Genomic DNA, 13,610 nt, shown 5'->3' on the forward strand with positions numbered 1-13,610 from the left:
AAATTTGTTTAGTTGAAGTGAATTTATTTGGCAGTAGCTTTGGGCAAAGATAAATGTTTTTTAAAAAGCCCACATAATAAAATATACAAGATGCTCTCTTTGAATTATTTATCCTCTGTGCCATTTGTTTCCAAACCTACAATTTTTACATCAAGCTCCTGGCAACATAATTATCCATTATCTTAAACCTTTATATGCCAGAAAATGCCTATCAACAAAAGAAGTACTGTGTTGTCTGAAACAAGAGGACACTCTTTTCATTAGGTGTGTTTGGAAGGTCTAAGTCTAAATGCAGACAGACACCATCATTATCTGCCTGTTGACCTGTTAGAGTCAAGATTCCCAGATTATCAGTTTTGCTCCGGCCTATCCTGGATGCTTCTGTCATTTGGCTGTGTCATTGTGGTTGTAACACACTCATAGATTCCCCAGAAATGAAGGTCGCTTTTACTAAGAACCCCTTAACTTAACTTAACCCCCTTACTTTTCCCCTTAATTTCTATATGTTACATTATTTGGAAAATATACACTTTAGTATTAAGATGAGTCAGAAATGCTCGCACTATCTGTGGATGTAAATAGAAACCCTGCAGCAGACACATTTTGTCTGCAAGAATGGCTCCAAGCACAGCTGCTGACTCATGGCCCAAACAGGCCTCAGGCAGAAAACCCACCAAGCAAAATCCCCTTTCAAGTATTTAAGGAATGCTAGAGATTGTGGGGAGATGGCACACAAACCTTTTTTTGTTGTTGCCTAATGATCGTAGTATTTGTAATATACTGGACACAATGTTTGGCACATTGTTCGCCTCCTATTACGAAACCTCAACACAGGTTACAGGTAAATGTCAGGGCAAACTAAATGTTACATAACTGCAGCACGTACTTGTCCAGTTGGAGTTTTCGAGGTTATGGGATTCCCCAAACAAGACGGCAAAAGCTCAGGCTAATACTGTACTGAGTAATGAAACCTGAGAGCAGGAGTGTCATTGGAAGAGAAGAGATTGAAACAGTTGGGGCTCTACTTGATGAAATATCATAGAGATGAATAGAAGGTCTTTGTTAACAAATAAATATGAAAATGTTTAAATGTAAAGAGCGGCTGTATGTTAACATGGTATATAGACTGTCAGTGAGTGTAATTAAAGAGAGTATATCCGGGACGCTGGCATGGCATGTTGTTCTACCTACAGAAAGTCAGAGGGCTTTTTTCCATTCCTAAGATTTATTGACTTCCTGCTCAGATTGAAGCATTTGTTGGAGGGAGGTCTGTTCTGTGAACTCTCAGGGCAAAGGGGCTCCGTCCGCCTCTGTTCTAAGTCCTGCAGGGCATCAGGGACAACAAGGGGACTGCTAAAAATAGCACCACAGTTGTGGAAACTTGTCAACACTGTAAGGACAGCTAACAGCTAACTTGAGTCAGACTGGCCCTTAAAGCTGCAGCTGCTGCAGCTCAGCCCTGAACCCCAGCCCCCCCCCCCCCTCCCCCTTTAAATGTTTCTGTGATGGTACAGCCCACCTCCCCCTGATGAAGCTGCAGTGGACTGTCTCTGCAGGTCAAAACTAAACAAAGTCCTGGTGGATGGATACACCTATGCCAACTGGCCACACCTCTATAGAAAAAGGTTCCATTCGTTATTCGATCGAGACACTAATAACACTGCACTGCACAAGATTAAATGTCAATTAATCTGAGACGATGAACAGCTGTGCACCCACTTTGATAAAAAATACTACTCATGAATATCTGACTGATATCAAGTCTGAGTATTCCAAACCTTTCCAAGATCTGGTTATCTCAGAATATTGGTTGAGTTTATTTATGAGTTTATATATTGAGGGATTGAATCAATTTTTGACTGTATAACTGAGTGGAGATCAGTGCTACGAACTGCTGCATTCGGTCACTAAGCGGAGAGGGGAGGAGGGGAGGTGGTGTGCTGAGGTACAGTGGAAGTATGGCCACAGAAAAGTTTTGTTTTGGTAAGGGGAAATGTAGACCACAACCTGCTTAAAAAATTAAAGAAATGCTTAATGGTCACATCAAACAACAAGTCAGTTACGTTTCAGGGATATTTCATCCGCTTTGGTGCAAATAAAAGCGACAACAGGTGCAATGGAGGCAAAAGCAAGACAACCCCCGAAAAGGGAATGGTTTTGCATGTGGTGGCCACAAACACTTGCTCTCTCCTTATCCTTCGTGACTGATTCTTCCAGTTCTATGTTCTGCCAGTGTCCTTGTCAATACTGGTAGCATGAGCAGGTTGCACAGGTAGCCTAGTCCAGCTCCTCCAGGATGGTGCATCCATACATGCAGTGGCAAGGAGGTTTGCTGTGTCTCCAAACACAGACTCAAGAGCACAGATAAGATACAAGGAAACCAGCAGTTACTCTAAAAGAGAGCTGCAGGGCTACAGAAGGGCATGGCTCTCTCACTCTGGCTCCCTCCTGATTGAGGTTCATTCCTTTCACCTGCTCTCAGCTGCACACCAGCTCTCCATCTCCTCATCAACTCAGCAGTATATATACCCCAGCTCTCCATCCACTCATCGCCAGATCGTTGTATCAACTACTGCAGTAGACTACAACTCAGGCTAAACTAAGACTTTGAAAAATCTTAGAAATTAGTCTTTTGTGCTTGTTTTGGTTTTTGAGTCTCACCCTGTTTTTCCTTTGCTTCAGGATCACCATTCACCCACCTGCCTTCCTGCTCAGCCATCTGCCTCAACCTGCTCTCTGGACTCAAAACTGCTGAGCCACACTCACACCCCTACTCTGCTCTGGTCAGCCTTCGTCCCCTTCACTCTGCTAACCTCCAGAATCTTCAACCCATCTTCACCTCCATTTACTACAATAAACCTCATTACCAATCCACCAGTCTGTTTATGTGTCCTGCATCTGGGTCCTAAATTCACTGGTCGTAACACAGAAGGGCATCAACCCGACAGCAGGACTGGTATCTGCTCCTTTGTGCAAGGAGGAACAGGAGGAGCACTGCCAAAGCCCTACAAAATTACCTTCAGCAGGCTGCGGGTGTGTATGTTTCTGAACAAACTGTCAGAAACAGACTCTATGAGGGTATAGGGCACATCCTCTAGTGGCACCCGTGTCCACAGCCCAGCAACATGCAGGTTTGCCATTGGCACCCTTTACTGTACACAGACGAGAGCAACACACACTGAGAGCATGTGAAAGAGTCTGTAGACGCCATGGTGAACATTAAGATTCAACATCGATCCAGCATGACAGGTTAGTTGTCAGTTGCCAGTGATGGCGGGAGGCATATCCTTGGAGGGTCCCTCAAACCTCCGTGTCATAGCCAATGGTACATTGACTACTCTTAGGTAGGAAAGTGGGCTCTGGGTTCCTCCTGGTGCAGGACATTGCCTGGCCTCATGTGTAGGCAGTTGTTGGATGATGAGACTTGATGCCATTGGCTGGCCCTCTACATTCCTCTGACCGACATCCAATTGAACAGCTGCTAAGACCCTCACCCACGGATTCTTCACTTCCAGACCAGACTACTGCAACAGTCTCATCTACAATGCATCGTCCAAAACTCCGCTGCTCGTCTTCTCACTCACTCCTGCACCCGTGACCACATCACCCCTGTCCTTCATAACCTCACTGGCTCCCCATCCCATTGCGTATCCACTTCAAACTCCTCATCCTCACCTAGAAAACCCTCCATATCCTGGCTCCCCCTTACCTGTCTGAGCTACTCACCTGGCACACTCCAACCCACACCCTGCAGTACTAACCATCGGCCCTGGGGGGACCGGGCCTTCTCCATTGCCGCTCCCACCCTCTGGAACTCACTCCCAAAAAAACATTAGAGACTCCCCCACACTCACATCCTTCAAGATATCCCAAAAAACTCACCTCTTCAACATTGGCTACAACCACTAACAATCTCAACTCTCTTCCTCCTTCTTTTAGATTATTTCTTCGTTGTATTGTTTTTGTTGTTGTTGTTATTCTTTGTTAAGTGTCTTTGAGTTGTGCTGTGATCTACACATGAATAGTCTGAAAATTCCTTGCTACCACTTTGCAGTAATCCAAAACCTTTTCCCTGTGTCAGTTAACAGCCTCAAGCATAAACAGACATCTGCAATACTGACCTCCTTACAACCCTCCAGACTTCTGATGGTGGTATTATCCATTACTGACCATTTTATCTTAAAGAACCAACTGCTGCATTATCAAAAAATCCTATTTACCGGTGCTCCAGCAAACAGTTCTGGCTTCATGTGATACAAAAGTGTTACTTTAGAAATTATGTTATTATATTATTATGCTTTACTTCCACAACAGATACACACTACACATTACACATTAAACTATAATGTTGGTCTTCCCCTGGAGAAGACCATTCGTGTCTCTTCCAGTGATTGTCACTTAAGGTTAAGCGCTTCTGTAGAATGATGGACTTTCTCACTGCCCCCTAGTGGAAAACACAGAGAAATACCACTGACACAAATCTTAACTTTGCTCTTACAGTATGGTATTTGACTATACGCCACCCCCAAGAAAACATCTGAAATCGGTGACTGAGGACACCCCTAATCAGTAAAAAAGCTACACTTAACTTGACTAATGTTTTAAATAAAATGCTGTTCATCAACTGAAGATGACTTTAAGACAACTTAATGATGAACGTATCTGCTAAAGATAATATAGGTAAAATATGATTACTTCTTCACACACACACTTACGTGGTTTTCTTTCTACATTAATACACATACTTAGCCTATATTGCGATAAGGTCATTTGAGACGTGCCAGACCCAATTTTCAATTAAATTATGTGACAGTATATTCTTGCAAACTGCAGACTATCACCAGCATGTATTGATGGGGAAATATGTTAAGTTAAGTTTGATAGTTTTTTGGAAAACCCAGAACTGTTCACCAGTCTAATAACTTTTATTAGCCTACCAATTAAGTGTTTTTTTAAATGGCTTTTATATGCTTCACTGAAGCCATGGCTCTCTTGAAAACATATTAGTAAGTTAAATACATCTGTATTTACAGAGATTTATTTTTCAAGAGCAATATTGAGCTGTTGATAAAATTATTTAATTTTTTTTAACCGTCTTTATTGACAAATTTAACATATACAAAAAAAGTTTATACAAACTCTTAAAGAGGATGAACATACAACAGCAAAATACACAGGAACATGTTAATTCAAACATAAATCAAGACTAGGGGGGATTATATATACAAATAAATAAATAAAAATAAAACTTTTCCAAAAGAAAACATCAGGCAAATGTAAGCAGACAACAAACTGGAGCAAGGACAAAAACAATTCAACAAGGGCCAGAAATCAAAACAACAAGAATTTCGATAAGTCAGCACTGCTAGATTTGATTTTTTTTTCCAGAGATAAGAAAAAATATTTGAAATAATTTATAAACCAGTCAAATGAGGGTTTGCTGTTTCTCCACTTACTACAGTGAATATGATATTTACTCATGAGTAAAATAACATTTACCATGTCAGTAATTGAAGGCTTTAAATTATCAATAAAATAGAGAATCCTATAAGAAAGGGAGCGCGGCAAGCAGACATGCGCAGTACTGACAGCGTCGAATCAGCCGATTTGAACAACTTCCTGGTTGGGGGAGAATCTGACATTATCGCGATAGACAGTCTGTTCGTATGTAATTCAGCGGGCCTGACGCTGGAATGCGAAACTACAAGTTACTTAGCCAAAACAAACACTTGACAAACCTCGTCGTACAATATAAGAACTACCGAGGCTCCGATATGATCCGGGACTTGAGGGAGACTTAATTTATGGTGAGTTTTGTTTTGCAAAGTCGTAAAGTGGCTACCTGACTTTAGCATGGTTAGCTAGCTAATCCATCAACACCCAGAGGCATATGACAGCTGACCAGCCAACAGGACCGAGCTAATGTTAGCGTTAGCAGAGTTACCTGACGAATTGAGTTAATCTTATTTGAACAAAGTGACTTGTTTAGGAGGATTTTGATGCTATTTTTAGTGACGGCTAACTACGGGATAATCTCCTAGGGAATGTCAATGTTATTGTCTGTCGTGGTCACACGTAACACCGGCGTGGTTGTTTTGTTTTAGTGATACACGGAGGCCAATTGATGCTGAGAGCTAGCCTGCGAGCTAGCGGTGGTATGTCGTCGTTGCTCGGTGCAACAATATGGTTAAACAAACAACAACAGACTGACAGGCAGCTCACAAGAACCTCCGTGCACATGTGAAAGAACAACGTAGAATCTGGCTTGTTTTAACAGGTGTTGGATCATGTGGATATATTCTGCTGGTTTCTGAAAGCTAAGGTTGACATGCCTCACAGAGACTGTTTTTAATTGTTCTACTTGGATGTAATTATTGCTGACACATTGGGTGTGTGGCAGACAAACGTGCTAATCAGGTCATTGGCAGCATCTTGAGTCGTGTGATCTGTTGCGTCTTCAGGGGGATGAGACGACGTCGGTTATTTCAGCGTTTGCAGTTTTGGGCTCGTTGAGTCTCTGTGTTGGCTTTAGGATGGCGCAGGGAGGCTCTCAGCTCGACTATCACATCCTGCAGGATCTTAAGCAGCGTTTCCCAGAGATCCCAGAGGGGGTTGTGTCACAGTGCCTTCTACAGGTATTCACACAAACACACACTTGTTCTTCCATATGCTCTGATGGTTGGACTCTGCAAATTATGAATGTTTGATATTGGCCTGTGCAGAATGTATTTTCGAGATATATTGCTTAGTTTGTAAAGCTAAATTACCAGCAGCACGTATTTTTCCTCATATAATGTGTACTAAGCAGAAAAGCAGCAAGAAGTGCTCTTAAACACTCCAGCTGCTTGACGCTGAATAACTCAAGACTGTTCTTGGTTTGCTGTCTCAGAACAACAATAACCTGGATCTCTGCTGCCACCTGCTGGCTCAGGAGAGTAACAGATACCTGTATGGAGAGTTCCATCACAGTCCAGAGGATGGGCGACGGAGTCGAAATCAAATGCTCCACATCAGTCTGGGCTACCCAGGCTCAGAAGCAAACAAGGCAAATGGAGGAGCACCAGGAGTTGGACGCTCCCTAGTGCACAGCACCAGTGATAGTCACATTGAACCCCAGCGACCCAGCTACCCTGAGCCACTGTCGGCCCCTGCTAACATAGCCCCCTCCCCTGGTTACAACCCTTTTTTCATGAACGATCAGAGCCGGTCGGCTAGCACTCCTACCCCTCCACCCACAATGCAGGGCATGTCTCCAACATATTCCCCTGTCCCGCGTTACACAATGAACCCTATAACAGTCACACTTTCACAAAGTATACCCACTGTCCCACAAGCTCTGCAGATCCCCCCAGGGCACTATGCGAACAGCAGCAACACCCCCCTGTATATTAGACCTTCACCCTCCCAAAGCCCTCAGCCATCGCCTTGGTCGGCCTCAGGGGCGCCTGTGTATCAGCATCAGCAGTCCCCTTATAGTACTCCCACATACGGCTCCCCTTACAGCTCCCCCCAACATCAGGTCCAGCCGCAGTCCCAACCACAACCCCAACCCCAGCACCAGCAATATGTCTTCCTACCTATTAGCTCCCCAACCATCCCTAGCATGCCCTACCATCACCAGCAACAACCCCAGCAACAGCCTGCAGTTTACAGGCCCTACAACAAGAACCCCCTCAAGAACCAGATAGAGATTACCCTGGAGGGTCCACGACCTCGCAGCAATTCACCTGTGCACAATCCCCACCCCCAAGGAACACTTTACATGGCCACAAGCCCCTCACCCAGCTCTCCTTCAAGGGGTATCACTATGACTGGACCTACAGGCCCAGCATCATTCCACCCTGGGATGTACCTGCAGCATCAAGGCCCTGCAAGGCCTCGGCCTGCCTCCTCTCCTCAACCGGGCCAGTCAGCCTACACCTTCAAAATCAAAGTGTCCCCAGGAGGCCAGGCCCAGAGGCCCCCCAGCTCACCTCCTGTGGCCGAAGCGGAGTCTCTTCTCAACATAGTAGACCATGGGGAGCACAACGCTGCCCCTGCACCCATCCTGCCCATCTCAGCTCTACCAGGGAACATTGCAAGTCAGTTTCACCAAATGCCCCGACGTTCAAGCTCAGGCTCTGATGACTATGCATACACACAAGGTAGGGCATTGAAGTTTATTTCTATCTTTTGCTTTGTATGTGTGCGATTTTAAGTGACCTTGAGTCTGAGAATAGTTGACTTTTTAATTGGAGACATTGCACTTCGTACTGGAGCTCATGGAACCACTGTTGACCAGAATGTAGGTGCTTAAAATAAAATAATCTGCTAATTATTTGATGTATCGTAAGACATGTTTCTTATAGCCCAAATGAACTTTTAACTCACTAAATACATAAAAAAAACTATAAATATACAGTATTTCTAAAAGAAATTGAACATGAATTGAACTAAAGGATTACACTGTACATCAGAGTCTTAAATTCTAATATTTAATTGTTGTCAAAAATGTATTTGCAAAATTAGGATCTCACAATTACAGATTTTGAAGAAAAAAATCGAGTTCCTCTTCCAGTTTTGTAGTGCTTATTTTTGTACTGGCCATAAATATAAAATGTTAATATTGCAATAGGAAACAGTTGTGACATGCCAACTTTATTACAGCTTTGTTTAAACTCTGACAGAAATGTGTTTAAGTTATCTGTGTCAGTCATTTTGTGGTGTTAACCTGCATTTTGTTGGCATATTTTGTTATACTTTCTCGTATCTTCTCGCCTAGAATTATTTCAATTTGAATCAAACACAAGTTAATTGTGCCCTAATGAAAGGCACTAAGTGAAAACACCCCTCATCCCAATTATGCCCCTTTGCCCTACTGATAAGTTACATCACCTCCCTTATGGCCCTTAGTTGCCACCAGAAAAACCAAAACAGCGATCGATGCCACCTTCAACAGACCCTGGCTCCGTAGATGCAAGCTGCAGGTAGTGACAACCCTGATACTACCTACCTGAACACATGGCCCCCACAACTCAACCATGTAGACTGATACGCATCACCAGGACATCACTGGGATTGTCAAGTGGGAACCTCCCTTCACCTGTGTTTCATCCAATTAGTCCCACGACACCTTGGGAAGGCTGGACAGTGAGCTCCGGCATCCCAGAGCCACCCCCCTCCTACCCCACATTGCTAGCTCTCACGGCCAACCGTACCCATGTGCTAAACTTCTATATCTTACCTACCCTACCACATTGCCATCAGAGCCCAAATAGCATTGCCACCTTCAACAGACCCAGGCTCCGTAGATGCAACCTCCAGGTAGTGATAACACCGATACTACCTACCCTACCACAGGGCCCAAATTGGGCCTCATAAAGCTATATAGTTTGTTTGCCTTAGTATCTATTTGTCTTCTTAAGCCTGTTTACTTGTATTGTGATTATTAAGGTTAAAGTATTGTGTTAATAGTTGAAGTAATTTGGAGGCTAACTTACTGAAAGATGGTCTTTGGTATCATGATTTGTCTGCACTGATTGTGTTTTTCTTTTTCTTCATATTACTTAAATATGAGTGCTTGTTTACTGTAGAAAGTAGCTAACAGACTCCTTATTTTTGTATTTGTTTGTTTGCTCCTCTCCAGCTCTCCTGCTCCACCAGCGTGCCAGGATGGAGCGTCTACTGAAAGAGCTGCTGCTGGAAAAGCAGAAACTAGAGCATCTGAAGTCGGATGTTAACAATATGGAATACGACGCCCTACAAAGACGCTTTAGACGAGTAAACTCCACGAGTCTTATACCCAGAGTAAGAACCACACACTTAGTTGTTTTGCTGTTTACGTTGTCATGCGATTACATCTACCGTGTAAATGACATTATAGAATTCAATTTGACTTTGGATGAAATAATAATAAGAATGATAATAGTGATTGTATTTACATTGCACTTGTAAAAAAAAAAAAAGTCACAAAGTGTTTTGAATTTAAAACAACCAACAATAGTACAAAAAATACACACATCTTCAAATAATAGCACACGAAAAAAAGGACTAAAACATAAATTAAACGCATATAACAATAAAACCTGGTACTCAAGAAGTACAACCAACCAAATCATTGAGAAAAGAAAATCAATGAATGTGAGTTTTAAGAAGTGATTTAAAAGAGGACACTGGCTGTCTGAGATATTCAGGGAGGGAGTTCCACCGCCCGGGGGGTACGAACAGCAAAGGCTTTGGGACCAGTCGAGTTTTAGGAACTGCTAGTAGAGCCCTGCTGGAGGATCCCAGGCAGTGGTCAGGCTCATGGGGAGTTAGCAAATCACAGATGTAGGGTAGGGCCTGTCCTATTTAGTTTGAAAACAATAAGAAGAAAAGCAGGCATGTGGGCTTTTTAAAAGGCAGAAAACATGGCAATCTTAGACACAAAGTGCTACTAAAATTCAGCAATAATATGACAACACTATTTTATCATAAAAGGGTGTGTTTATTACTTTCTTACTCGTAAGAAGAGGTTTTAAAGGAGGGAATATTTGGTTGCCTATATTCGTCTAATCTAACTGGGTTGTTGTGTTTGCACCGACTGCAGCCTGAAGAGATGACCCGTTTGCGGAGTCTGAACAGACAGCTTCAGATTGATATCGACTGTACCCTAAAGGAGACAGATCTTCTGCAATCAAGAGGTTTCAGACACACACACACACACACACACACACACACACACACACACACATCCACAGTCATTAATGTACAGTCCAACGCATGAAACTTTGAAGTGCATGTCTGATATATTTGAAAGCATTGATCTTGAAAGAGCCAAGCCCAGAAGCAGATAGAGTTGAGTCCAGAGTGATGGATGATGCTCCTTCCCTCTGCATACAGATACAGTGTTCTAAAATAACCCACTGGTCAGAGTTGACCCTCATTGGGTCCAGCATGGTGCTTTACTGGTACATGATCCTTGATGATTACGAAATGTATAACAGCATTGTCTCAAAATTTCCATTGTAGAAATAAGCTGTTATGGTTTATAATTTCACAAGAAGCTGTGTATTTGCTCAAGTGAAAGGGTATTAAGATCCTCCTTCTTATAACTTTTAACAATTTATAATCAATCTATCCAGTGCTGGTGAACTGAACATTTGAGCAGTTGTCTTCCCTTTGTTTGTTGTTGTTGTCGTCTTCCATAATGCTCCTTTTCAGACAGGCTGCTCAGTCAATGGATAATAAACTTCAACATAAAAGAGCATTTGCAAAATAACTGGATTTGTTTGTCAGCTTCTGAATCTAAAAACTTTGCAGCAGTGCTTTTCAATCAGTACAAGAATCTTTAAAAAAAAAAATAATCGTTGTTGTTGAGAGTTGTTAAATGTTTGGATGTTGTTAAAGGTCCCTAAAAAACATCAGTTAACATGAATCAGTTATTTGTGTTAGATATCTTTGTTTATCATTTGGAGAGTGCTTTCATACAATCACAGAAGGTCATTGAGCTCAGGAATTTAGCTTGAGGAGGATTCCACACTGTAGAAGAAATAAGATAACAAGTCAACGTCTTGACTGTAAGCTGTAGCTTTTAGGCCTGTCAGCTTTTTTTTGCTAATGCTTGTAAAAAATGATCGGCTGTCTCTAAGCAGACATCAACATCCGGTTAATCAAATTTTAAAGTTGGAACTTGTAGAAAGCAAAGCGTGAGTTCATGCATCCTTGTCATTTATTTGGTTCATTTATCAAGCATATGTTATTGAACTAGCTGCCATTCAGTGTTGGTGAGATGACTGAATACAATCTAGGGTGATTCTTTTGGGTAACAGATATGTAAATTTTTTATAATATCGGTAGAATGTGTATCTCTGTTCTGAACCGGATTATGTTTTCTGACCTTGCCCTAAATTTAAAGCGCGTTTTTACTATTTAGCCTGTTGACCCTGCTATCTTTTTTTGTAAGTGCCAGTCTGAACACTGCATCAGTAAAGAGGCTCAAAGAGAATAGGAGGCTGGGAACTGATTGGCTGTCTGTCTGGAATGAGCACTTGTAAACAAACTGATGTATCTGGTTTCTGCTTTCCTCCACAGGGAAGTTCGACCCAAAAGCAATGAACAACTTTTATGACAACATTCAGCCCGGTCCTGTAGTGCCGCCTAAACCTGTGAGGAAAGGTGAGAATTGTTTGACTCAGTTTTCAGAAGTCTTGAAACATTTTCATGAGGCTGTGTTTATTAGTGGAGAAAAATAAATGTTGAACAGGTTAGAATTAGACTGAATTATTCTGTTGCCAGGATACAGTTTTGACTTTCATTGCAGGACCACTCATGATGTTCTTGTGTTTCAAATACATGGGCCAGACGTGGCCATCGAACAGTCCGGGGGGGTCTTGCACCGCGTAGTTCCTAGAGCATTGCACACAGAATATTTGTCAAATTTGCCTCTCAGTACATCAAAGTTTCCAAGACAAAGCCTTTCTGATTTTAGTCTGTGTTGTGTCTACACAAATCTGTTGGCATGGCAACTTGATGAAAAACCTTCCTTTTGCCTTTGACTATTACCATTTATACTGAATGGTTGATCCTTGAATGCATGCCTCATGACGTCATGCTTAATTCTATCCCTGAGCTGATGAAACTTACTTTGTTGTTGTGCTTAGCACTTTATCACATGAATAAAGACTCTCTTGCGCTCTTGTTTTAAACTGCCTTTTTTATTGCTAGATGCAGAGCAGATCCCTAAACCAGTGCAGGGGCCTCAGAGGGACGAGGATTTTGAAGGTGCCCAGTGGAACTGTGAAAGCTGCACCTTCCTCAATCACCCTGCGCTCAACCGCTGTGAACAATGTGAGATGCCACGCTACACCTGAGCTGTGTGCTGACCTGAATTGCCCTACCTTGTCCCGCCCCTGCCAATCCTTGGAGAGTATAAGCTCCACCCTTTCAAACATCTGCAGAATCTGTCTAGAGGTCTTCCCCTGTCAGTAAATATACAACACCTATATACCTGCTGAGGAAGAGCCACTATCCCTCTCTGCCCACTTGCCCTGCTTCCGTCTACTACTCCTGTGCACTTGGACTCTTCGTTGGTGGATGATGAAGTCTTTTGGGGACAGCTTGGACGCGTCTCTTAGCAAATGGATAAAATAGTGAGTGACACAGTGGAACTTGGCTTCGGGAAGGTCAAAGCGACTGAGGATTGATGAAGTGGAGCGTAAGTTTACCCGGAGATCATTCCAAGCAGAATAAGTGACTGCCCTGTTTACACAACTGTGCCCATTCCTGAACTTAAAATAGAGGCACTTCCACTTTAATCCAGGATCTGTGACTCCCTCTCTGAGGGTGGAACTATGAAATCAATGATATATACGTTCTGACAAATGCGAAATGTAGACTGTACACTGTATCTGGCTCTGTATAAGAGCTCATTTCACTGAAAGAAGAACACTAAAGACACTTGCATATGAGTATATTCCTGGTACTGTTATGCAAAATACGCCACCCTGTATTATGTGTTCATGAGATGTTGATTTCCTGTGCAAATGCCTCATCTTGCTGTACTTAATAAAGGAGCTGATTCTATGTGACCTGACCACATGTGTGCCGAAGATCATAGATGCCTACCCCCCCCCCCCCCAAAAAAAAGAAAT

General features: G+C 42.7%; 1 protein-coding gene across 4 annotated transcripts; it reads left to right on the forward strand.

Annotated features, from left to right (window-relative positions):
• The first annotated feature begins 5,617 nt into the window (after positions 1 to 5,617).
• Positions 5,618 to 13,552, forward strand: tab3 (TGF-beta activated kinase 1 (MAP3K7) binding protein 3). 4 transcript variants are annotated; one of them, XM_061033600.1, is made up of 7 exons: positions 5,618 to 5,807; positions 6,461 to 6,635; positions 6,890 to 8,144; positions 9,626 to 9,786; positions 10,568 to 10,661; positions 12,052 to 12,135; positions 12,691 to 13,552. In XM_061033600.1, exons 2-7 carry the CDS (start codon positions 6,534 to 6,536, stop codon positions 12,828 to 12,830), a joined length of 1,836 nt encoding a protein of 611 aa, XP_060889583.1. In that variant the 5' UTR covers positions 5,618 to 5,807; positions 6,461 to 6,533; the 3' UTR covers positions 12,831 to 13,552. The 4 variants fall into 4 exon arrangements, with proteins under 4 accessions (XP_060889583.1, XP_060889584.1, XP_060889580.1 ...); XM_061033597.1 differs by having other exon boundaries at positions 5,620 to 5,807; positions 12,685 to 13,552; XM_061033598.1 differs by lacking the exon at positions 5,618 to 5,807 and adding an exon at positions 6,129 to 6,165 and having other exon boundaries at positions 6,471 to 6,635; positions 12,685 to 13,552.
• The last annotated feature ends 58 nt before the right edge of the window (positions 13,553 to 13,610 follow it).

This window comes from Labrus mixtus, chromosome 3 (genome assembly GCF_963584025.1).
Source record: "Labrus mixtus chromosome 3, fLabMix1.1, whole genome shotgun sequence".
In the NCBI taxonomy this organism is placed as follows: domain Eukaryota; kingdom Metazoa; phylum Chordata; class Actinopteri; order Labriformes; family Labridae; genus Labrus; species Labrus mixtus.

What these genes read in the sequence shown, in the direction of transcription:
- tab3 (XM_061033597.1), top strand. Translation starts at nt 6,534, where the DNA reads ATGGCGCAGGGAGGCTCTCAGCTCGACTATCACATCCTGCAGGATCTT. An exon ending in TGACTATGCATACACACAAG is followed by an intron (nt 8,145 to 9,625) that starts GTAGGGCATTGA and finishes GCTCCTCTCCAG; the next exon opens with CTCTCCTGCTCCACCAGCGT. An exon ending in GCCTAAACCTGTGAGGAAAG is followed by an intron (nt 12,136 to 12,684) that starts GTGAGAATTGTT and finishes TTTTATTGCTAG; the next exon opens with ATGCAGAGCAGATCCCTAAA.